Raw genomic sequence first — 26,682 nt, 5'->3', positions numbered from 1 at the left:
GTAGATAAACCAATTATCAAATTCATTAAAAATGAGAGTTAAAAATATTTATTTTGCTACTAAAAAATAATAAAATGTATTTAATTCCTAATATGCATGATTTTTTTCCTTCTTAATATTATGATGTGGCCACACATCTACCATCGGTTAAACTGCCTACTCACCTTACCACGTGTCTGCTCATCTATCCGTCCCTCATACCTACTCGCTTGCCTAACGGTTCATCTCCGTGCACACAACCAAACAATATATATTCCTGTTCCCCTATTCCGGCAACTCATAAAACACTCTTTCCACTTACCAAATCTTCCTCCTCCTCCTCCTCACTTATCAAGTAAACCACCACCACCACCACTCACCACCCTCCTCATAAAATGGTCACCGTCGAGGAGATCCGCAACGCTCAGCGTTCCAGTGGACCTGCCACCATCCTCGCCTTCGGCACCGCCACCCCTTCCCACTGCGTCATGCAAGCTGATTACCCTGACTACTACTTCCGCATCACCAACAGTGAACACATGACTGACCTCAAAGAAAAATTCAAGCGCATGTGTATGTCATAATAATAATTCCAGTATTTTAAAATTTTGCCTCAGATTCTAAAGTTTGTTGCATGACAATTCATGGTATCGGATGAGTTCAACTTTGATCACCACATTCTCACCTTCTAAAGTTTGTTGCATTACAATTCATGGTAATAGACGAGTCTTTTTAGAAATAAAAAATATAAAGTTTGGGTTTGGCTATCATCACATCTTCAGATTATAAAATTTGTTGCATTATAATTCATACTTTTTTAAAAGTTTGGGTAAATTCGACTTTTGTCCTCACCCACGAAGATCTAAAGTTTATTGCATTACAATTCATAGTTTTTTTTTAATTTGGGTGAATTCGACTTTAATAGAGTCAGTGAGTTCGGCTTTCATCGCCACACATATTTTGGGTAAATGACTAACTAACATACCTCGCAGGTGAAAAGTCCATGATCAGGAAGCGGTACATGCACCTGACGGAGGAGATTCTGAAGGAGAATCCGGCCATGTGCGCGTACATGGCGCCGTCGCTGGATGCTCGTCAGGACCTGGTGGTGGTGGAGGTGCCGAAGCTAGGAAAAGAGGCGGCGGCGAAGGCGATCAAGGAGTGGGGTCAACCAAAGTCAAAGATCACTCACCTCGTTTTCTGCACCACCTCCGGCGTCGACATGCCCGGCGCAGACTACCAGCTCACCAAGCTTCTCGGCCTGAAACCCTCCGTGAAACGCCTCATGATGTACCAGCAAGGCTGCTTCGCCGGCGGCACGGTGCTTCGCCTGGCCAAGGATCTCGCCGAGAACAACAAAGGCGCAAGAGTCCTCGTCGTGTGTTCCGAAATCACCGCCGTCACCTTCCGCGGCCCATCTGACACCCACCTCGACTCCCTCGTCGGGCAGGCACTCTTCGGCGACGGCGCCGCCGCGATTATTGTCGGTGCAGATCCTGACCTCGCCGTGGAGCGTCCGATTTTCCAGCTGGTCTCCGCCGGGCAAACGATTCTCCCTGACTCCGACGGCGCGATCGACGGCCACCTCCGTGAGGTGGGGCTGACGTTCCACCTTCTCAAGGACGTTCCCGGGATCATCTCGAAGCACATTGAGAAGAGCTTATCGGAGGCGTTTGCGCCGATTGGGATTTCTGACTGGAACTCGCTGTTCTGGATCGCGCATCCGGGTGGACCGGCGATTTTGGACCAGGTTGAGGCGAAACTCCGGCTCAAAGAGGAGAAACTCCGGTCGACCCGGCACGTGCTGGGTGAGTATGGGAACATGTCAAGCGCGTGCGTGCTGTTTATTTTGGATGAGGTGCGGCGGAGGTCGAAGGAGGAAGGGAAGGAAACCACCGGAGATGGGTTGGAGTGGGGTGTTCTTTTCGGGTTCGGGCCGGGTCTCACCGTCGAGACCGTCGTGTTGCACAGTGTTCCCTTGGAGGCTTGAACCGAGTGAAAAAAAAAATGCTTTTGTATGTTGCACGTGGGAAGTAACGGTGGTGGGCACACGCACACTCAAATAAAAGTTGTGTTCTTGTGATATTAATTATTATAATTTTTAATTTAATGATATATTATGATGATGTGGTGTTTGTGAAGGAATATTTGCCAATAAATGTAGAATAGTGATATATCATATTTTCATTGCTTAAGGAAACCTCGAAAAATAGGAGGAGGAAACAATTTTATGATGTAGATTGTTGGAAATGCTTCTTGCGTTGCGATTATGTTGGATAACTCTTTTTTTTTTTGGAATGGAGTGGGTGCTTCTTGAGTTTATGCTTTTAATTAATCTCTAAATCACGGCATCTTTGACGTATAGTTGCTTAGAGCATCTCCAACGGTAGTTGTTTGGTATGGAACTATCAAGCAAGGGCTAAACAGTTTGAAAGCGATAGAAAACCGACAAAGTGAGAAAATGCGTGAAAAGTTAGATCCCAGTGTTTAGGTGGTGTCTGATATTTATAGCTTGGTTCTGACCCGCTTGGAATCATGGGTCGCCCGACCCAATAACTGTACAAATAATGAGAAGCGTAATACATCATAAAGCTGATACACCCGTATCAGTACAAAGCTGATACGCTCGTATCAGTACACAAGCCCACAAGACACCAAGTCTTAAAAGCATTAAGATGAAGTGTGTCTCTTTTCGAGCCCATAAGTAATCAACTAACCCAATACTACACAAAGACTAACAAGTAATTGACACGCTCAAAATGTGCAAAGAAAATACACATAGGCTCCAAAATTAAAATTTAAAAGGCATAAAAGCTAAGTAGTCTTTCCTTTGTCCTTTCAACTTTTGCTGTTACTTCTTGATCTTTGTGTAGCGTGTGCAAGCTGACCCAAATCATCTCTTCGCATCAATCACAACCTCACTTTGTCATTATCATGATTAATTTAATATTCCCCTAAACCATGATCATAACCTGCTCTCATAATACCACAAGTAATAATGCACAATACTTTGAAACTTGAACAAAATAAAAGTTAAAAAGTTAAATGTAAATCAATAACATGGAACACACTTACTTCACGTCGCTTGTACATTCATCCGTGTTCAGTGTAGTGTATCCTTTGTGAGATTAACTTTATCATAAAAACGACATTGTTTAATATTGCCCAAAAGACGATATTGCTTAATATCGCCCAACAATCTTATCATTTTTCTATCAACTATTCTTTGAATCATAAGGCATTTGCATTTGCATTTTTGACTTGGTCAAAATTCACATTTTGATCTTAGTCATAATTTGATCAGAGTTTCAAGTTTCACTATCCGATACAATTAGGTGCTCTTGTGAAAACTTTGTGCTTGAGTTGGGTAAGCTTAAACCAACCAAGGTCGTGCTTATGAATTCGTGGTCAGATGCTCTAATTTTAAGAGTCTTACTCTTATCTCAATTGTCTGACATCGCCCAATTGATAGACCTAAGTTGGAAAAATGACGAACATGCTTGTTCAAGCAATGTTTTAAAAATTATGCCTCGTTTAAACTCTCCCGCCTGTGGTAGAGAAAAGAGTTCACGCCCGTTGTTCTTTTCTTTTTCTATACATAATGTTGTGTGTTTTGACTGTTTTTAGTCAATTCATCACCTGTCAACTCATCACCTTGTTAGCATAAGATAAAATATAACATAACACATTGACAATATCAAAACTAGTTGTTCTCATTCATGATACAGTTTGAAGAACAAAATAATCATCTTCTTTATTTAAAACCTCATCTTACCACTAATTCATATCTTCACATATAAATAACACACAATGGGTGGACTAAATTAATAGTTATACTAATCACTTTAAAATGGATATAGAAATTTAGTAATGCACCTTACAAGCATATATATACAAGCATCATGTGTGCCACAAACTCGTCATATAAATGTAACTCGAGAAAAAGAACATGTTTTAAGTACAGACCTTTCAAAAACAGTATTAGAATAAAAATCCTTCAATTAATAAAGAATTAACACTAAAAGAAATGGAGTAAAAAAACCTGATTTACGGACAACATGAAGCAAATTAAATCTGCCATGAAAGGGCTGATAGGCGAATCGAACTATGGTTTACGGCGACCAAATAGTGCAACCATGAAACTCTTTAAAAGAGGGTTATAGATCGGTACACACCAGCCATGACGTTTCAAAGGTTAATTGCTTGTAAAAGCACATTGTCAAACATCTTTTGGTGCAATGCTGAAATTTAATGCACTATCTATCTCAACTCCGGATTTCAGGAGTTTCACTTCTCCGTGAAGGACTTGCCATGTCAATTCTTATTCTTGTACTTTTCATTACAAGGTTAAGGCAAAATATGATATTGATTTAATGTGTAGAAGCAAAGATTTTGCAGTCAATCACGTTTACTAGATATACTCCATTGTTTTCAAGATGAACATATGGGCTTTCTTAATGTTTGTCAACTGGCCTTGGAAAATAACAAATGCTTCGCTTTCAAAGAACACTAAGCCCGAAGGCAAAATATGATATTGATTTAATGTGCAAAAGCAAAGATTTTGCAGTTCAATCACGTTTACTATATATACTCCATTGTTTTCAATACGAACATATGAGCTTTCTTAAAGTTTGTAGACTGGCCTTGGAAAATAACAAATGTTTCACTTTCAAAGAACACTAAGCCCGAATACGAAATGTCAGAATCACTTATAGTTAAAGTCATTAATGAAAAAGATTCAATTTCAAATAAATCATCACATCGCATAGTAGTGGAATCATATTTAAACACTGTTAATGTTACTCTTTGAAACATTACCAATCCAAGCAAAATATTCAACAACAATCACTTTAAACTCAACCACAAATTATAGGAGTTTAGCAACTAATAACACAAACAGTCCCAAAAGGCCAAGATTATGAATGAACAACTAGCATGAGTGAGCTTGAGGGCACCACTTTCAAAAGTCACCGACACATATGTCATATTTTTGCGCCTTTGATACTTTGGCAGGGCGGTCTAATTCACGTCTAACCTTGACATTGAGCTTCCTAAAACAGTCGGTGTGCCAGAAGTATTCGTTCACCAACCGGCTTTCACAATCCTCATCACGTAGAGAGCAACAAAAGATGTTATGTGCATTGGTTTCGTAATCCTCTGTAGCTTGGAGCTTTTTCCTCCCATCAACAGGTTACAAGGTAATAACAAAGAGCAAAAGCAGTATGGGGTTAAATCTCAACCTTTATCATAAACAGAAAAATACAGAATTAACCAGCTCAGAGATGTTATGTAAGAACTTTCCACAAGGAAAACCATCCAGCTACCTTCATGAATACTCGAATTTTTCATTTGTAGAAATCAAAGAGAATATTTTATCTTTCACTTAGTGTTTCTTTGAAATTATAAGCCATCAAGATAAACTTTGTATCATTATAATAAAACCAAAGTAGAAAAGTTGGAGAAAGAGCAAAACTAACTTAAGCTTACAGAGTTTCCTTAGAAAAGAAAATTGAGGTTATCAAGTAAGCCAGTTCAGAAAGAAAAGAAGGATACTTTGGAGATGAGAAACAGTACTACATTGAAGGATAAGAAATAATAACAATAAGGCTTTTTGTGAATTGACATTTTAAACAAAAATAACCAAGCATAATTTTGTTTTGATACAAAGTCCATTTACTTCAAAGCTGAATGACATTGACAGGATAATTGATAGTGCAAGCCAGAATTACTAGGTATAGATCAGTGTAATATAGATAAGCAAGAACCATATTGCCCTTCTGAATATTGCCAACTCTTTCTCAACCATATTAAAAAGAAAACAGATTCAAATTCAAATGAAATCAAAATTAAACATAACAGTTATTTTTCCGTGTAAACTGTAATGGTTTAGTAATTCCTGCAAGAGAAACTAGGGCAGGAGGTATAGTGAATGGATCTCAAATTAGCATGATCTGAAGCTCTCTAAGTTTTCCTTGTGCAGCTTGAAAATCAAATAAGTTTTTGCACCAAATGGAAATAAAGCCACTTTTGCATTACAAGATAATATTCAGTCAAACAGGTCCCTCACAATCACCTTAATCAATGTAGCAAACACAATTCATTATCAAAGTTACCCATTCAAACTCATTCTGCACCAGAAATTAAAGACATTTGAGCTTCTCAGCATGTAATAATAAAGCAAACAGTATTTCCACTTCTTTAATCACAATGCGCACACATACAATTCAATCTCATAACTTACTAACCAATACAAAATCAAAACCTGCAGCAGGTAATTTCTAAAGCAACTTGTAGTTAACCGGGAGTAACAGCACATGGAAGGAGCATGCATTAGCTAAGTCTTAAAGAAACAATGGAATATTTCCCTTTAAACACTTTTAAAAACTGTTCAGCAAGCACAAAGCATAAGAAATATGCCGTGTTTAGGAAAGAAGGTTAACATCTTTCTTCAATTACCAAAATCAAATGATCACTCATTCTATTTAATAGCTTCACAATACATATAAGATTAATTTCACCATAATTTTCATATAATGAACTCAAACATGTCAACATACATTCAGACTCATATTCAGTTACTGATTAACACAACCACATAAACATTTCATCCAACACATAAAAATTCAGTTAAAGTTACGGTTCATTACTAACTATGGCCTCCTTATGTAATAGATTGAGAAGAAAGTCATTCCTGATGGTTATTACCCATATGACATTGAAGAACGCCTAGCTGGCAAAGAAATGTTATTCAAAGGTAATATGCCAGATGCCATTCAGTCTCAAACCGATGCTAATGGGGAAGGTAATATGCTAGATGCCATTCAGTCTCAAACCGATGCTAGAGGCACTGTGAATTCTGCAGTAGAGACTGGCATAACTTCTGGTGTGGTTCATGAACCTAAACCACCTATGTTTGGAGTTGAATTGACTACCAAGAACAACAAAGGTCTGTTTGCAGTTAAGATTGAGGCACCTGTTGATGCTGGTGCAGTCCCTCATGAGGGAGCTAATTGCAACTCTGGTCTGAAATCTATGTCGTTGTTCGGAGAAGAAAGCATAGAGGCCTCCTTGACTATGAATTCTATTAAGAAGAATCTGAAGATTGAAGTTTCCCTCGTTGAAGTTGAAGAAGTTCTGAACAAGATGGTTGATGATTCTCACATAATTGTTATATCAGATGATGAGGATGATGTTGGTGCTTGGTTCATATCTTAGCTTATTATCTACATGGAAGATGAAGGACGTTAGTTGTCCTCTCTTGCTATAAAAGATGAAGATTGTCTTCTAAGACAACTGCCACCAAGGGCTTTATATTTTGCTACTATTAGGTCTTTTTTATGGGTGAATTGGAACTTGTCACTGTGCTACCAGCATAGTTACACACTCCAATTTGATGTTGTGTACTTAGGTATATGTAGTTTGCATTGGATGTATCCTGAAAATACTGTAATGCAACCATATGTATTAATTAAATAACTTTCATGTTCAAAAGTTTCTGTTCAGCTTCCAGTTGAAATCATTAGTCTCTCTACCTTTTATAAGTTATGTCATTGATTAAGCTATTGTTTACTCACGCTCATTTATAATAGTAAGACCATAGTAAATGAAAATTACTGTTCAAACCATTTATGCCATTCTTATATTATTATATTCTTATAGTATAGGTACATTACGTTGTCCGATGTAACAAAAAAAAAATATAGGTACATTACTTGCAACTAGTGTTCACCCACTGTAATCACACTATCTGTTGTCAGCATATATTGTTGTCCAAACCATAAAAGACTTCAATGGACATAAGTTCATCATGTCTAAACATAGCCTAAGGCTAATATAAAGCCTTTGATAATAAAATGGAGAATGGTGCATGAATTGTGCTTTTTCCCCCTAACTCTCCTCCCCATCTCTCTCTACCCAAACCTCCCTCTACCAAACAAAGCATTAGTGTCTACATAGGGGTTCACTGTCATGTAGCTCTTGTTCAGCTATGACTCCTCCTAAAGGGGTTCAAAAATCCGTAATTAGCTACATAGGTACTGCACCAACAATAGGTAAGTTGTAATTGAGTCAAGTACAAATATATGTAGATATTGCCTCCACATGTACTTGATCCACAAAACCTGCTGCTCAATTTCTGCATTTATAGCATAGCATTGTGCTATCTATTCATAATGACACCTATAACTCAATTGTACAATTATGTAATTCGTTTCCAGCTCATTCCTACAATACCAAAAAAAACCTGCATAATTTTATATCCCTACCTATCTATTAGCCCACATTGTGCTATTTCTTAAGGCCTAACCACTGATTTGTATATAACTGTTGTGATGCCAACCATTTCTGTCCATTAACTCCCCACATAAAATCTGATATGAATCCACTTCCCTTCACCATTCGTGGGTACCCTTTCTGAGATGTCTTCAAAATTGAGAGGTTTGTTTGATTTCCTTTTTTCCTCTATGTGTTATCCTACAGTGCAGTACCTTATTTAATTTGTTGAAGGCAAGTAGAATATATTTCATCTAGCACTTCAAGTTTCAAATTAAACTTGAGCATAAATCGATGTATATGTATGTGTCTAATATATTTGTTGTTTCTTCTTATTTATACAAAGGTTACCAATCACCTAGACTGTTATACGACCAGTTAGTATTAGAGTATACTACTCGTGTTAAGTAAAGCTACTGTTAGTAGCTGAGTTAGTGTGTTAGTTATGCTTGCTTAGCTGTCAAGCTTAGCTGGCATAACAGAATTTGTTAGAACTGTTTAGACTTAGTTGTTAGAGTTTGTTAGAACTGATAGCTTGTTCATCAAGCTTCATATCCTTCTTTAAATATTGTACTGGTTCATTGTTTCATTATGTTTGAAATGAATGAGAATTAGATTCACAAGTTCAGAGTTCAGAGTTTTCAACTGCAGTTAGCCAACAAAAAATCTGGTTACCTCCTAGGGATTTAGATTTATCATTCAAGTTTTAATTTATAGCTATAATGACATAAATAAAATTTATAGGTTAGCTGTCATCTGATATGGTTGCAATTTAGTTGCTGATTTTGCACTAGTTAATAGTTATTATCTTCTTTTACAGGTCTTATATTACCTTGTTAGAGTTGAACCTTTCACCACCCTTGCAATCAAATTACAAGGCAGAAATTTTGATCATGCAGATCGGATGTTTTCTGATATTTCTGGTACTTGGAATGGAGTTCTTGAGGATATGAGTGATGTAAAGGAATTGGTATATATTTATTCACTTTTAAAGCAAAATGATTGATTGGTATTGGTATACTTGCGTACTCTGAGTAGATTCTGCACTATATTTTTGATAAGTTTTAGTTGTCTTCATGTGCTTCAATGTTTCTAGTACTTATATATATTAATTGCATATCCTACTATAATTGAAATTTTATCTTAATGACTTTCCCCCTGTTTTTTAATCTCCACTTATTAGGTTCGTGAGCTATTTTACCTCCCCGAAGTCCTCACTAATGAAAATTCAATTGATTTTGGTACAACGCAGTTGGGAGGAAAACTTGGTATAGTCATTAAGATTTTCTTCATTAGTTCCTTTCAGAAGATATCATGGTATATTCACATGCATATTATAGCTCTGTTTGTGATTTACTTCTTTGATACCAGATACTGTAAGACTTCTAGCTTGGGCTGAGAATCCAGTTGATTTTGTGCACACGAATAGGATGGTTCTGGAGAGTGAGTATGTATCTGCTCATTTACATGAATGGATTGACCTCATATTTGGGTAGGTCTTTTTAAGACTTTTTAGTTTCTCGTCCTACTTTTGCTGTTTGCAGTAAAGTCGTGCACCTACTTCAAAGCTTCCTCTTGTTTATTTTCACTTGTACACAATATTTTCAAGAGTGATTCATTGCCATTATGTTTAATCGTTTCATTTCATTTTTCTTCACTAGCAAGCAATGTTAGCAATGTTCCCTAACACTATATGCATGTTACTTTATTTTAATGAACATTCTATGCATGAAGGGTCTATGAACATGATATTGGCTAATTGTGTATTCCTTGGATTTATGAACTATGTAATCTGTTTCATTCTTTCCGGCCATGTGTGTAAGGGAAAGCTTTATACCTTTACCAGCTTAGGTTTTCATAATGTAAATGAAAATCTGAACTGGTAGTGTGTACCTGCATTCATAGAATTTGCGTGTAGCTTAGCTGTGCAAATTTTTATTGTTTGAGTATCTTGTGAACTTGCATTCTTTTAAGTTTATATATATATGAAGTTTTTGAAAGCTTTTCCATACTGATGAACTTTTTCTGCTTGGTCATGCTGTTGCAGATGACATAACTGAAAGTTTAGAATAGATTTAGAGTAAAATACACTTACCCCCCTCAAGGTTTACTAGAAAAACACTCCACCCCATTCTTATTCAAAATATACACTCCACCCCACTCATTTTATCATGTTAACTTCATCCAAAAGATGCTAACGAAATATTCCATTCAAATCAAAATTATTTAATGTAAACTTATTTTTCCATTTCTTTTTTTTTTGGTTATTTTTTATTTTATTTTTTTCAAAAAAAAAAACCACACTTTCAAATAAAAATCGTTTAACGTTAGTTCCATTAAAAAAAAAACGTTAGTTTCAACAAAAAAGAATATAACATCACAATTACTAGTAATACCCAGTTTATAAAGGATTTTTATAAATAGTGAATTATATAAAAATATTTCGAAATTAATTTCATACTAATTTAAATTTCACGAAATAAAGACTAATTAAGTTTCTTTTTCCTAGATTTATAAAAAAATGTTGCTTATGAATTCATTAAGTAATGTATGGATATTATTTAATAAAATTCTCTTATCATATATCAATAACATCCCTCATTTTCAATTACTAAAAGTAATATATACTTTAACATTTAACATGTTATAACCAACGCGATCATATTATCCAAATTAATTAATTAATTAAAATAATAATATAACTTTATATTCTTTTATGGAGTGGAAGTTTAACGTACTTTTAACATAAGTTTTAATTTAAAACTATTTCATACATATTTATTCTTGAATTATTTTATAAAATGGTTACTTTATATACCAGCTCCAACAGTATGTAAGCATTGAAAATATTTGTTTGGTCAAATATTAGAAAGTGACGTTTTTTTCTGAAAAAAAAATAACCAGAAAAAAAAGGAAAAATAAGTTTACATTAAATAATTTTGATTTAAATGGAATATTCCGTTAGCATCATTTGGATGGAGTTAACATGATAAAATGAGTGGGGTGGAGTGTATATTTTGAATAAGAATGGGGTGGAGTGTTTTTCTAGCAAACCTTGAGGGGGTAAGTGTATTTTACTCATAGATTTAATACTGATCACAGTGATAAGTATTTCAAAACCTATTGCTTCTACAGATTATAAGCTTCATTTTATTTATTGATTGAATATATAATTTGACTTTTAAAAAAAAATTAAAAACTATTTTCTACAATTCAATGTAATTAAAGAGAAAATATTTTAAAAATCACTGTAGAACTTTGCGGAATGAATTACAGACTCTGCGGCGCTTTTAGCCGCCGCTATATTCTGCGGCGGTTATTCCAACGCTTGGAAATAAGCGCCGCAGAACGGCCCCCGACGCTCGTAACTGCGGCGCTCATGTAAACGCCTCATTATTCATTTTGCGGCGGTCTTCCAGAAGCGCCGCAAAATGCCTTTTCTTTTGTAGTGACTACATTTCAATACTAGGAAAAACCACAAATAGAGTTTGAAATAGAGGTTCATCAACAAATTCAAATGCACCACGGTCTGGCAAGAGAGTTGGTTACTACATTTCAATGCCAGAAAAAACCACAAATAGAGTTAGAAATAGATGTTCATCAACAAATTCAAATGCACCACGGTCTCGCAGGAGAGTTGATTATTGTAAGTATAATAATTATAGTTTTAGTAATCATGATGGAGAGGACTGATTGAAATTAAAACACCCAATTTTCTTGCTGATTGAAATTATCAGCACCCAATTTTCTTCAGTAAAACCATGGGAGTTACCAGCTGAAATAAGATGGATTTGGTAAAAATATTTGATGGTTAAGGACTGAATTGTTAATTCACCCAATATTAATTATGTTTGTTAAGGAAATCATGATCATTATCTTTTTTTGGTGCTTCGGAAAAGTGATCATTATCTCAAATCTATGTAACTATGCAAAAATGAAAATTGTTGCAATAAATCAGGACTATTAGATTTAATTATGAATAGTAATAAAAAAAATTTGAAAGATTAAATCATGTGACTTTTAAAAAAATTTACATGATATTTTAAAGGTGTCATGTTACTATTATATAATTTAATCATGTTCATTCATAATTAAATTTAATGAGCATGATTTATTACGATTAAAAACATTTTTCTCACATCATACGTAACTTTTATATATATATATATATATATATTAAGATGATTATCTACACTGATTTAGTGATAAAGAGAACAATTAAAAAGTGTGCAATATCAATCAAGGTCTCATTTGGAAACACAATTTAATTAAGTGCTTATGACATAAGTGTTTATTCATTTACTATTTTAAAATATTTATTGAAATAAATCGAAAATAAGCTATATATAAGTATAAACTCTTTTTCATAAGTCATAAGTCAGGATAACTTATGAAAATAAGTTCCATAAACTATTTGCATAATCTCTTCCAAACATTTGCATAAGAGCTTATGTTATTAGATAAGCTCAAATAAGTTCTTCCAAACATAGCTTAATTTAATGTTAAATAGTAGTATCAAAAATCAAAGTATTATTTTTGGTTCTTTTAATGTTTTTAGTATTTTTTTAATATTTGGATCCAAATTGAGCATCAGAGATTTATATGCCTAGTGGTTAGTCATGTATATAATGTAGTTTCTCAATTTTCAGTCATTTATTAGTTTCTAACATGAGAGCTTCCGCATTCTCTCCCTCTGTTTTCTCGAGAAAATTCCAATTTTCTCGGTGACGGTTACATACTTACATTTTCCCTCTCTTTCTCTGTTCTCCGATTGGTTCTTCTCCTCTTCTTCCTCGTTTTTCTCCCTGTTCTCACTACAACGTTGATTCTCTGTTTCCCCAAGTTTCTTTCTGCAACAATGTTGAGGTCACCGATTACTGGTATGTGGTTTGCTACTCTTGCTTGTTCTTGAAATCTTGATGCATTTAATCTTGAGTTTTCTTTTCTCAGTACAAATAATGTAATGTGAGCCTTGTTGTTTGTGACAATTTCTGGCAATTGCTTGTTCTTGTTCTCTTCATGCATGCAATCTAGTGAGTTTTAATGTGAGCCTTGTTGTTTGTCACAATTTCTGGCAATTGCTTGTTCTTGTTCTCTCCATGCATTTAATCTAGTGAGTTTTAATGTGAGCCTTGTTGTTTGTCACAATTTCTGGCAATTTATTTGGTGAGATTCAGAGTGGCAAGTTAACAATTCTAGTGGCAAGTTGCCAATTCCAGTAGCAACTTCTATTGTAAAGAGAATAGGAATAATAGGAATTGATTCTCATGTAAAATTCTATCAGGGATAAAGATGATGAAGAGTCTTCGCACAGGATTTAGCAGCAGAGGATTGAGCAGACTATTTTCTAGTGGGAATGATGATTGGACTTTAAGCAGAGCATTGAAATGTTTTGCTGCTGTGGATAAAGTGGAGAGGCTTAGGGAAGAGGAGAGGCTTAGGGAAGAGGAGAGGCTTAGGGAAGAGGAGAGGCTTAAGAAGTTAAGGCATGAATCTATGGTTGACTTCATAAAGAAATGGGAGGAGGGGTTGATGGACACGGATGAGGAGTTGACTGAAGTAGAGGAGAAAGAGCAAATCCTCAGCTCTCAAGTTCGTGCTTTTGCTCTGAAAAGTGGGGTTTTCTATACAAAAGCTGTTGTTGATAAAATGGTCCAGATGATCAAGTGTCCCATGCTACCCATGAGAGACTTGCCATTTGTGGACATAATCAGAGTCTCTCTTGAACTTCAAAACCTCTGTAGAAAACAGTTGTTGGCTTTTTTGATAAAAACCACGTCAGTCCATCTTTACAATGAAGATTGGGAAAAGGTTCAAAATATCATGATCAGCAGCAAGTCCCATATCCCTCGTGTTGTACAAATTAGGGATTTTTTGGAACATCCAGAAATTGCTGAACAAAAACTCATGGAAATGCAAATGCTTTGTGACAATCAACTTCTTGCTTTTCATATAAAGGCAAATTCGGACCCAAGCTTCGTTACCTTGAAGGACAAGCAAACCATCATAAAACTGATGGCATATGCCTCCTTAGATATTCCAATTTTGGACAGAATTCGAAATTACTTGGAAGGTGAGGAGATATTGGAACTACAACTGTATGCTTGTATTTTGAAGAGGGGATACAGTAACTATTTTGCAGGGAGTGAGTTCCATCAGCTTACTGTGGCCAGGCTTGAGTTCAAGTCTCATTTACATTCACATTCGGTGAACTATATTCAAATAGTTAATTCGATCTTAACAATGGACGAGGTCCTGCAGGAAAGGATGCTGGGAGTCTTCAGGCCCAAGGTAATTAATGGTCCATTAGTCATTATGATTTGTTTTTACTTTATTTCATTATCATAATTGAAATCTCTCACTTTGCTTGTTATATTATAGGAGGCAAAGAAGCATAGGAAGTATGAAAACAGTGAGGAGTTGAAGAAGTTCGTGGATAATTTCTTCCCCTTTTTTGATGATGGACCGCCCAAGGCCTAAGTTTGAAGTTTGCATTCATTTTCATTAAGAATGATCATTTGGGGCTTTTAAATCTTTTCCCTTTTCCTTTAAATGTGTTTGATGTTAGCTATTCTATATACTGTGGCTAGTCTCGTTTCTATAGTTTCTCTGCAGTGCAGTACTCTGTGATACATTTTCAGCATATGGATTTATTATGTGTGTTTCTTGTTCTCAGCTTTCTCTTAATTTTCTGCACTTGTTTGGTGTGTCACTTTGTGTACACCAAATACCTGTTTTAACAAATACTGCATCAAAGTGTTGGGAAAATAATGACAAACTACCTGATTAATTATGCCCTTAAACCCCAAATTTTGAGGTTGCAAGCAGTGTTATATTTTTATTGAGAATTGCTTATATAAATGACAAACTCTAAATTGCATGATGAGTGCTGGAATGATACTTCTCGTGTTCAATTATAATGTTTAGTTTTGCCATCATGCCGTCGTCAAATGGAATAGCTAGCCAAAATAATTAATTAGAATTCAAATGGGACACCTTAATTTCCCATTCCATATGTTTATGATGGCAAATACTTGTGTTATTGATGAAATTAGCTATATAGATGATGGGTGTATATCATATATGCTGAGTCCAAACCCAGCTATCACTAGCATAAGTTGCATTATTGGGTTCATGTTTATTGATTTATAAATCAAATCTCAAACCTTATCTTTGAGCAGTTGTTTGACAAAGTGTTGAATAGAATCATCAACCCTTTTGCCATGCACTCAAACACATTCCCAATACATCTTTTGTTTATGTATTACAAATTATGATATAGCTAGACTTGAATTTTAAAATTGGATTACAATCATAATCATATATCACTAGGAGATGAAAGCATGTTAATTCCAACCAACTCATCATGACTTTCTATGTAACCGGCATTCTATAAAATTGACTTAATCACATACAGAGTTTCCTAATGAAACCATCATGTTTGTTAATTAAGAGACTATCAAGCAAGTTGTACAAGGAGTTGAATGTCTTTTGGTACAAAATTAATTTTCGATTAAGGATGCAACGGGAAGAATTTAACTGAATTTATCTTAATTAATCATAACATAAGAACTTAAGAAAAGTGTTTGGGTGGGTTTGACGACTTGGCGTCCCTTAATCAAGTGGTCAAGACAAAAAAAAAAGGGTTTGGTTAAGCTTTTGGAATAGCTTATGACCTTATATGGGCAATGATTTAATTGGTGACCATGTTAAAAAGAGGCGTAACTATTAGTCATGTTATTACCATTATAAAGTGTAACATTGAGTATATATTAATTACAATATGGTACTAATGTGTTAAAACCAATTTGCAAATAAGCAATTATAATTTGTGAACCACAATTTTTCTTTGGTAGATTCTGTGGTGCCTCCCTATTTTTAAGGGTGTGGTGCCTCCAACCCTTTTAACAAATAAGGTACTGCCACGTGTATTAGTGGTTTCAGATTTTCTTTTTCCCTTCAAATTTCAATTGTTTTTTACGAAAAAAAAAAGAATTATATTTTAATTTGAGAGGGGTCTTTCAGCAATTGTTTGAAAGTTGCATCTTATCTTTTAACCATGAGTGAGATTTTTTACCATCAAAGTGCTTATTCATATTCTGAGTTCAAACCATTACCTTCTCTTCATCTTCCTCCTTGAACCCTAAATAGTAGCAGCTTCTTCACCTTCCACACTCTGATTCTATGTCACGGAGCAAGGAGGAAGCTTAAATTACACAGTTCACAGTGTTCTCATCGTTCGTATTTCGCAGAGGAGGGACCATTGTCGCTCAAGTTTTTCCCTCTTTCATCTCGATTGTCCGTCAATGATCAAATTGCAAGGTGCGTTTGTTGTTATCGTTAGTATAAGTGTATATTTTCAGTTTCGTGCTTCAGTGCTGTCGTTCTTTGGAATTTAGGGTTTTGTGAATCGCATTGTCCTAACCTATTATTCGCTGCTGGTGTTTGATTTCAAATTAAGGGGTCATTATATTGTGTGTTTCTGATTCTGGGTTTAGGTTTTTTTCGTTATAAAATCGGAATGAAATGTGTTTCGTTTAGGGTTTAGGGTTCATATTCCTGTGTTGAGTTTCTCAAAGATGTGTTTGTGGTTTTGATTCATAACAAAATTGATTTGGTTGTTCTGGAAAATCAGGTTTTCTTTTCTTAAATCTTTGTGTTGTACTTATTTATTGGTTTCGTTGTTGCATAGGTTTGCTGCCATGGCAGATGCGAACGAATATTTCTCTATTGACTTGTCTAATGATGGAGGTTTTGATGGAGGTATGAGTGAGGATGATGATTCTGAGGTTGTGGCTGATGATGGGAATAATGAGAAGTCTAGTCCAGATCGTTGCAAATTAATCCCTGGCTTTACAGCTGATGAGATAAGGGAACTTGTGTTTTGTTCTGAGAAGGATGCTGTTGAATTTTACCAACACTATGCCCATTTCAAAGGTTTTGGTGCAAGGAAAGATGATGTCTGTCGTGATGCAAACGGTAATATTATTAGTCGTCAACTGGTGTGTAATAGGGAAGGTGTGAGACATGAGAAGCATGTGAATAATTAGCCGAATCAAAGAAGCAAAGCCTGTTACCAGAGTGTCTTGCCCAGCAAAGTTCCGTGTCCGTTTTCATGCAAAGTCAAGCAAGTGGAAGGCTGTACTCTTTGAACCAGAACACAATCATGGGTTGACACCTGCAGCCCACGTTCATTTCATCCCCTCATTCAGGGGGTTGACTGATGGTGACAAGGCTCAAGTAGACAGTCTAAAGCTGTATGGTGTGAGAAGTTGCAACATAACGGGGCTTTTGATGGGTCAGAAAGGTGGGCATGAATCGGTGGGTTTTCTGAAAAAGGACTTATATAATCATGTTGATAAGAAGAAAAGGATAAGTTTAGGTGCTGGAGATGCAGTCAGTGCATTGAGTTATTTGCAGGGAAAAGGGGAGAAGGATCCCATGTTTTTTTTCAAATTCACAAGATCAGGTGAAGAAAATCTTGAAAACTTGTTTTGGTGCGATGGAACAAGTCGCCTTGATTACCAAGCGTTTGGAGATGTCATTGTTTTTTACAGCACCTACAAGAAGAACAAGTACAACAAACCGGTTGTTATCTTTTCTGGCTACAAGGAAGGGGCGTCGAGAAGCGGCGGGGCCCTTTCAATGGCTGCGCTCGCGGAGGACGATGAAGCAGAAGGAAAAGATGGAGATCAAGCGAGGAGAAGCGGGTCGTTTTCTGTGGGTGGCTATACTCTATTCGTGGACGGAATTTCAGAGGCTGTGGGTTACCCCCAAATCAGAGCCCTTTTTGCTCAGATTGGGAGGATTGGGAAGGTTTTTGTGCAACGACAGCGGAAGATCGGAAGAAGGTTTCAGTTCGGTTTCGTTTCTTTCCTAGCAAGGGTTCATGCTGAGATGGCGGTGGCCCAGCTTAATGGTTCTAAGGTAGGTGGCTCTCACTTGTCCGTGACGATGGCAAAATTCCCTCTGTCGATGGGTTTATCCTTTCAGATCAAGGAGTCGAAGGACCTGGCTTCCAGTCAAGGTGGAGGTCGTCTTGGTCCGCAGAAGGTGAGAGATAAGGGGTTTGGGACATGTATGTTGTCTGGATCGTGGCGTGATGTTGTTGCGGGAAATCACGGAGTGCGGCGGAGGCGTGAACTAGTGGTGGCTGAAGAATGTATGTTTCTGGCATCTTGGAGGGGGTGTGAGGAGGTTGTTAGGCTGCCGGTGGATTGTCTTTTCCCGGAGCTCGTCGTTGATCGGCGGTCTGTGGGGGTTCAATGCGGAGAGAAGAAGGCAAACAGGATGTCGTTGGATGCTCTGTTTCCCGAATGTAGGTTTGAGGAGAGCAGATTGGAAGGTGATGAGGTTGTGCCCGTTCAGGAACTAGGTAGTGGTGCTGTCGTAGTGGATGAGGCGAGCCCTTTTCCCTCTTCCGTGGTCGGACTTGTTTCTCCGGCTACTGATGTAAGTGCAGATCACGTTTTTTCGCTTCAGCCGCTGTCTTTGTCGGTGCCTCCTCTTCCCCCAGGTTTGGTTGCTGGGGGGGCAGAGGTTGTTGGTTCTGCGTCTGTGGAGGAGCCTGCTGTTTTGGGTCCTGTTCTTCGTACCCGTCGGCGCGGGCGTCCTAAAAAGGATCCCCCTTCTCCCTTGTTGTTGTCGGGTGCGGTTCATGAAAGTGGTGGGCGTTATTTCACGCGGTCGAAAAAGACGTGGCTAGTTGGAAAAGTCTTGGGGTTAGAATTTGAGGGAAGCGATTTTGATGCTATTCGAGGGTTGGAGAAGGTTTATGAAGATCACTGCAAATCTTGATTTTTGCTTGTGTCTCTCGGGGGTTGTTGGTTAGTCTTAGGGAGTCCTTGCTTTTGACTTGGATGGGGTTTTTTTCGGCTTTTTGGGGTTCTTGTGCGCTTGTCGGGGTGCCTCGCTTTTTTTTGGGCTTCTCCTTGCTCCATAAGGGTTTGTCCTTATGGGTGTTTTTTGTGGATATCAATATACTATCCTTTATTTTTCAAAAAAAAAACTTTTCTGGCTACAATCATCACACGGAGACTACAATTTTTGCATGTGCCTTGGTTTGTGATGAGACCATTGAGACTTACAAATGGGTCCTGAAAGCCTTGGATGAAGCTATGTTTGGAAAGCAACCCAAAGCTGTTGTAATTGATGGAGACAAATCTATGCGTGCAGCAGTAAAGGTTGTGTTTCCTAATGCTACTCATAGGCTTTGTGGATGGCATATTCAGCAAAACTGTCTTGAGAAAATTAAGATTCCATATTTCTTGAATGAATTTAAGACTTTGATTTATGGGAATTTCACTCCAGAACGTTTTGAAACTAAATGGCTGCAAGTGATTGAAAAGTATGGTATTGGTGAGGAAAAATGGATTAAACAGATGTATGAAACTAGGCAGATGTGGGCAACTGCGTTTATGCGAGAGAATTTTTTTGCCGGTATTAGGACTACCTCCCTATGTGAAGGCATTAACTCATTTATTAAGAGCTATGTGCTGTGCAAAAATAGCATCCTTGATTTCATTTATAACTTTGAGAGAGCTGTGGAGGAGTATAGGCATAATGAGTTAGCCTCTGATTTCAAGTCAAGATATGGTGAGCCTGTCTTGATTACTGCTTTGAGTCACATTGAACAAGGAGCATCAAAGTTGTTGACATTGAATATGTTTAGGGAAATGAGACATATGATTCAACGAGCACTTAACCTTAATCTTGTTGAACGATCAGAGATTGGTACCACAGTGATGATAAAGTTTAGCATTTGTCGTCATCCAAACACTCAGCTCAGTTCTTGGTCATTTATGACAAGAATCAGAACATGTTTGATTGTAATTGTGGGTTTTCTAAATATGTTGGCATACCTTGTTCTCACATTATATGTGCTATGAGAACTGAGAACATGAATGAATTCCCTGCTAATCTTGTTTCTAAAAGGTGGCTGAAGACTGCAAAGGCTGATTCATTACAATCTATCCCTGCTATGGAGGTTGATACTGATAGAATGAAAACGCTGCATAGAGGTGCAATTTCTGTTGCATGCAACTTTCTGAGTGAATATAGTGCTGATGACTCTTCTGATTTCTCAAATATTATCGAGGACATATACAAGCTTGTCATGAAATTTCAGAAACGTTGTCATCCCAATTCTGCTGCAATCAATTTATTTGTCATTGGTGACCCAGCTGTTGTCAAAACAAAGGGCGCTCCACGGAAGAAGAAGTATAAGAAGACGAAAAGGCTATGCTCTAATTGCATAAAGGGTGGCCACACAATCAGGACATGTCCTACATTATTTGAGGGTAATGAAGTTGGAGAAAGTGTTGCAGATGCTGAAGAAGATGAAGATTCATCTGTGGAAATTGATGGTGATAACACTGCTGATACTGTAAGTTGTTTGTATAATTTTTGTATTGGATTATTTTGCCGCCAATTACCATGTGTATGACATTAATATTTTAAATTGTATACAGCCTGTGTTATCATTAGGAGGAGATAATGGAGGACCCAGTTCAATGAGTACAGTCAAAGCCAAAAGAAAGACATGTTATATGTCATATTTACTATGTTGTATAAATTTGAGTGGCATGTTCTGTTGTAAAATTGTTGTTTATGGTTTATATTTGACTGTGAACTTTAGGTGGGAGATAGAAGAACCCAAAAGGATGTTAAACGCAACACTGGAAGTTCCCAAGCTATGGTGTCACCAACTATTGAGCAACCTCAATCTGATATTGAAGCCCCTCCAATGAGTTTCCCCAGTGGGTTCAATTTGTTTCCCCAATTCCCTGCGAGCCAGATTTTACAATCTTTACATCCTTTTGCTTCATACCAGCAATCGCCTTATGGCACTCAGTAGAAGAGTGAATATTGGATGTGGCTCTGAATTTTGCTTGGAATTGCTATTGCATTATGTTGCTTAAACCATTAATGGACCTGTTTTTTTTATGTAATTTTTGCTGGGAACTAATATGGCTATGTTATTGAAGTCCTGGCTGATTTTGAAGTATTTTTTGTTGTTTATGAAGTCTTAAACTTATTATGATTGAATGTTGGACCAATGAATTTTATTGCCGAATTATTAACTCATAGTTATTGAGTTCTTTCATATTTGAACCATGATTAGTTTAAAATATTTCAGGTACCATCTTTGTGAAGGTATGAAAAACGGTAGAAAGGGGGGGTTTGAATAACGTTTTCAGAACAAAACTTCCACCTTGAAGATTTAGACAAATCTTTCGAGAACTTAAGTGCTAAAGATAAGAGATAGAAAAGCACACAAGGATTTTATCCTGGTTCACTTGATAAATCACTCAAGCTACTCCAGTCCACCCGTTAAGGTGATTTCTTCCTTCTTAGAATGAAGGCAATCCACTAATCAGGTAAGAGTTACAACTGCACTTGAAACCTACAAGTGACTAACAATTACACTGACTTAGCTCACACTAAGATTCACTCTCTTAGTCTTCTCTAGGATCCGATCAACCTTGATCTCCTAAAGGCAAACTATACAACTGTATATGAAGTTCTTGTTTACAAAGAAAATGCTTCTAAAAAGCTGATTGTAAACTCAATGAATTTCAGATGAAAGAAAGCTTAGAATATTTTGAATATGTCTTGCGCGTGTGTGTTGCTTCTTCTATTCTTCTGGCCGCTTCTTTCAATCTTCAGCCTCTATATATACTCCAAGGATTAGGGTTGAGCGTTGCATGGGAAATGCTACCGTTGGAGGGCAGTTCTGGAAATTCCAGCTTCTGCAGTGGCTGAGAACGTTAGGTAGGTCGTCAGGAAGGTACACTTGCTTTTGTACTTGGATAGCGACTTGACCTTTTAACCTAGGAGACTTCTGATCAGGGGAATACTTCATATTGGAACTTGTGAAGCCGGTTGATCAGAGTCAGAGGGAAGCACAGATCCTCTGACCATTGTATCTTCTGATTCTGAACTCAGAGTGAAGAACATGGCCTTCAGAGTTTCTTGCTTCTGGACTTCAGAGTTTCCACTATTCAGCTTCTGGATCTTCAGAGTCTTCTACACCATCAGAACATCTGAACCTTCAGTGTTTCTTGGTTATCAGAACTTCTGGATCTTCAGAGCTTCTAGCGACTGAGTCCACATCAGAGTTTGTATAGCTTCAGAACTTCTGAAGCTTTTCCACTGTTCATACAGAACATGGTGAATGCGAAAGCGTTGCTTGGGTTACTCTTTATACACAGTGCTTCTGATTTGTGTGAGATTGAGTTGAGGTCAGAGCCTGTAAATAGCACACTCAGAAAAACACGTTAGAGTACCACAATTGTTCATATCAAAAGGTTAACTTGTAATCATCAAAACATAGAGTTGTACTACTAGATCAAAACTTGATCTTACAATCTCCCCCTTTTTGATGATGACAAAACTAAGATTTTTGATGAACAATTCTTAAACATTAAACTGAATTCACTCAGAGTTTAGAGATATAGAATAAGACTTCTCCTGATGTGAATAGTTTATCTTGCTCATTCTGAGTTCAAGTCACTGCTTGATTCTGAGCTTAGCTCCCCCTGAATCTAATACTTGATGAAAACGTTAGTAAAGTCTAGATTCTAAGCTAAAAAATGTAAGAGTTCAGAGTGAAAAACTTATGACATAGATGAAAAAAAAACAAATAATCAGAGCGCATAAGTGATCAGAGTCATGGACAAGGTATCAGAGTCTTGGGTATCAGAGTCAACTTATAATCACTTCAGAAGAAGTGAAATGTATTCCTTGTATTTGCCCAGTGACACATCTATGGTCATGAAGGTGGAACTCTTAAAATCTCCAAAAGAAAAATAAATCACACTAACACATCTTACACATCAAAAACTGGGTTTACTCCCCCTTTTTGTCATAAGCAAAAAGCAAGGGATGTGAAAAACTTAGCTTGAAGTACAAGGTACTCCCCCTTAGAGAAGGTCTAAGTTTAAAGAAAAATGAAAAACGATGTAAGAATCAGAGTTAGGCGAAAATAAATAGAAGAGTTAATGCAGGGAAAGAACGTTTACCACCGGTCAAGTGAGTAAATAGAAGGGTCAGTTACCAAGAACTTAACCTCGAGAAACCGTAAGAGCATTAACTTTCAGAGAGAAAGTGAAGCCTATAAGAAGCGTTGGAGAGAAAGGTAAGCTTCACACCTCGAATAATTTTCAGAAAAAAAATGGCATCATACAGCGTAGCACTGGAAGAGCTGAGGAAGAAGGCCTTTGAAGAGGACTTGTTCCTGAACATCCGGCATCCAGAGGGTGCAACAACCATCGCGGAGCGGACACGGACACTGCTGGAAGAGGACCTGCGTCCAGAGTTAGAGAGAGATCTGAAGGAATTTCTTGCCTTCGTTGAGGAGGTGCAAGAACTCAGCCGGCTTGAACTTAAGCTGCTGGAAGAAAAAGAGAGTTTGGAAGAGAAGCTCAAGACTTCAGAAGAGATTCTGGAGAGGGATGAGCTAAAGATCAGACTCAGCAACATCCAGCATGGACTGGATCGTCTGGAGAAGGATAGGTCAGAGCAGCGCCAGGAGTGCAGAAGAATGAGGAGAGATCCTCCATTCTAGAGTATATGATGTAAAGAAATATGATGTAAACATAAAACAATTATGAATAAAACAAGAATTTTGCAAACATATGTGACAGAAGTATATAGTTATGCAATATATAATCACAAACGAACAAATTAAAATAAGTAAATAAAAAAGAAACAGAGTTTAACAAAAGGAAACCAAAGGTAATCGAAAAAGAAGAAAAAGAAGAGATCCTAAAACTAAGGTTTTTCAGTGCGTCTCAGAAGTTCCATCATCATGTGCTTCATCTCAATCAGCATGGACTCATGAGTGTCAAGGCGTTGTTCCATGATGTCGAGTCTGGAGGAGCTAGTCTGAGTAGAACTGGAAGGAACATTCTGAGCAGCTTGAGGATCTGGAGTGGAAGCAGAAGCAGCAGGAGTGAACATAACTGGTGCAAGTCGTTCTGCCTCAGCCTCAGCTTCAAGACGCTCTGCCTCAAGTCTGGCTTGTTCAGCCTGAGCTGCTGCTTGACGTGCAGCTTCTTCTTCTTGTTCTTTCCTTTTCTTGGCTTCTTCAATAGCTTCAAGAAGCTTATTTCTCTGTTCTAGTTCATGAAGAGCCACCCTCCTAGCAAGCCTTTGCTTAGCAGCCTCAATGCTCTGACTGCCCTCTGCATGCAGGAGCTGCATCATAATCGGAACTTGAGCCACTAGCCAAGTGCTCAGATTGTTCCACTCATCAGCCACATTGTCAGCATTCTCACTAAGATCAGTCTGACCATGCACATTGCGGAGCCTCAAAGAGGCTTCATGATAGAAGATATCGATGCACTCAGAGAGAGATGTGGGTTGACGGTGAGTATAGGGAATTATGGAGAGGTTGGATTCAGGAGAGGTTGGGTGATTGCTGCTATGAGCTTCAGAGGCACCTTGTGGAGAACCAATGTTGATCATGGGAGCATTGGGTTCAGAGGTTCCAAGGTGAGGGTCTGAAGTTTCAACCAGAGGGTGAGGTGATCTAACCGAGGATTGGTTAGACACTGAATGTTCAGGTTCAGGTTCTGGTTGAATGGGCTCTTGTTGAACTAAGGGGTCTGCCTCTTGGATAGGATTGGCCAAGATAGGTTCATCTGGATCCACTAGACGTTCAGGTCTAGGGCCAGGATATCTCCTAGGGCTTGGACAGGTAAGGTAATATTCTTCTAAGGCAGATACCTTTTCTTTTCTCACCTCCATGAATTTTCTCATGTTTTCAGAAGTATTGGAGGGAGGAGAGTCAATAGTATTGATTGGGAAGGATACAGGGGTGAAGGCTGTTGAGGAGTCTGTATCCGTGGGTCTGACAGCAGGACGTTCTGATGCTCTGGGAGCAGAGTGATCAGACGTTCTGGGTTGTGGTTCTGTTTGGTTTGGCTCTGATTGGTCATGGATGATTGGTTCAGAGGATAATGGGTCGTATGGAATGGTAAGGAGAGAGGTTGGATCTTCTGACCTAGAGGTTGGGTTCTGAAGCAAGTTCCAGAGGGGGGCTTCAGAAGGAGAAGGTTGAAAGAAGGAAGATCTTGGGGAATGTGGTGGAGTGGTGGTTTGTGCGGCTGGCTGGGATTCAGGAATAGGAGTGAGGGGATTTGAGGAGTGTTGGAGTAAGGCAGAAATTGGGAGTGCATCAAATAAATTCAAATCATCATCAGAAGCAAGTGCAGGCTTACTTGAATGTGCTGATGATCGAGTCACTCTAGCAGGAGGTTCAGTCCTTCTGACCGTTGCAGCAGCTGGTTCCACCCGAGTAGGCTTCACCACGATTCTGACCTTCTTCTGCTTCTTCTTTGGAGGACCATCCTCACTATCATCATCATCATCATCATCATCATCATCATCATCATCAGGCTTTCTCTTAGACTTCTTGACCAGAGGGACATCAGATTCCTCTGAGGATTCTTCCAGAACCATCTTCCTCTTGGTTTTCTTCTTTGGAGGAGAAGGAAACTCTGGAGCTGGCGGCAGCCTGCTGAAGAAATCATCAAGATCAATCTCAAATCCTTGAGCCCTGAGGTCTTCAACATAGCATCTGATGGCTTCAGGATTGTCTGCTTGAGTCCACAGTGGGTAGTCATTCAGAGGCAGCCTTCTTCCTCTGATCTCAGAAGATGTGTTCTCATGAGCAGGAGCAATCTTCTTCTGGACTAAGCCCATCTTCTTCAGAGAGTTGGCAGTGAAGACATCACTGACAATTGTGCTCAGGTCCTCTGTGCAACCAGCATTGATCAGGTCTTGAATGAGGCCACTCTCAATGAAGAGATCAGACAGCAGTCTCCCAAAGGGAATGTACTTGATTGCTGACTTGATGGAGGCAGTGGTCCTAGACTTCCGGATGCACTCCTTCAAGTAGGAGAACAGGAAGTAGGGAAGGCAGATTTTCCTCTTGTCTTGAATGAAGAACAGCATCGCCTTCTGGTTGAAGTTGATGTAATCTGGGGAGCTGCCCTTCGGTCTCTGATTGATGCAATTGAGCAGGATCTTGTGCCAGATCCTGAGCTTGGGGTGAAGGTCCATCACCTTGTAACTTGTCTTGCCCGGTTTGAAGGTAGTGTACAGGGCCTGGTTGGTTTTGTCTTTGGTGCTGGGTTTCAGCTTTGACTCAGTGAATTGGAATCGAAACCCATAGGCAGTGTCTGCACCAAGCAGGTTCACGAATGACTTCTCCGTGATGATGATCTTCCTGCCAAGAATATAAGAAACCACCTGAGAATCATCGCAATCTGCGTGCTTCCAGAATTCCTTTACCAACTTCTCATACACCGGTCCTCGAAGTCGATTGAAGTAGTTTCCCCAACCTTGAGCTTGGACTTCAGGACGAAGATCAAACCCATTTGCAGCCAAATTGTCTAGGTCGAATCTCCATTCTGCCAGGACTTG

General features: G+C 38.1%; 3 protein-coding genes across 3 annotated transcripts; all 3 read left to right on the top strand.

Annotated features, from left to right (window-relative positions):
- The first annotated feature begins 273 nt into the window (after positions 1-273).
- Positions 274-2,120, top strand: LOC130729801 (chalcone synthase 2). Its single transcript, XM_057581637.1, has 2 exons — positions 274-552; positions 972-2,120. The coding sequence occupies exons 1-2, from the start codon at positions 375-377 to the stop codon at positions 1,967-1,969; spliced, it is 1,176 nt and encodes a 391-aa protein (XP_057437620.1). The 5' UTR covers positions 274-374; the 3' UTR covers positions 1,970-2,120.
- Positions 2,121-6,779: 4,659 nt separating this feature from the next.
- LOC130732532 (uncharacterized) lies at positions 6,780-7,277 on the top strand. Its single transcript, XM_057584559.1, has one exon. It carries the CDS (start codon positions 6,787-6,789, stop codon positions 7,192-7,194), a length of 408 nt encoding a protein of 135 aa, XP_057440542.1. The 5' UTR covers positions 6,780-6,786; the 3' UTR covers positions 7,195-7,277.
- Positions 7,278-19,367: 12,090 nt separating this feature from the next.
- LOC130722033 (uncharacterized) lies at positions 19,368-21,106 on the top strand. Its single transcript, XM_057572621.1, has 4 exons — positions 19,368-20,044; positions 20,185-20,635; positions 20,721-20,771; positions 20,888-21,106. Exons 1-4 carry the CDS (start codon positions 19,368-19,370, stop codon positions 21,104-21,106), a joined length of 1,398 nt encoding a protein of 465 aa, XP_057428604.1.
- The last annotated feature ends 5,576 nt before the right edge of the window (positions 21,107-26,682 follow it).

The sequence above is a fragment of the Lotus japonicus genome, chromosome 1 (genome assembly GCF_012489685.1).
Source record: "Lotus japonicus ecotype B-129 chromosome 1, LjGifu_v1.2".
Classification (NCBI taxonomy): Eukaryota; Viridiplantae; Streptophyta; class Magnoliopsida; order Fabales; family Fabaceae; genus Lotus; species Lotus japonicus.
This window is presented reverse-complemented; position numbering and strand designations above follow the sequence as displayed.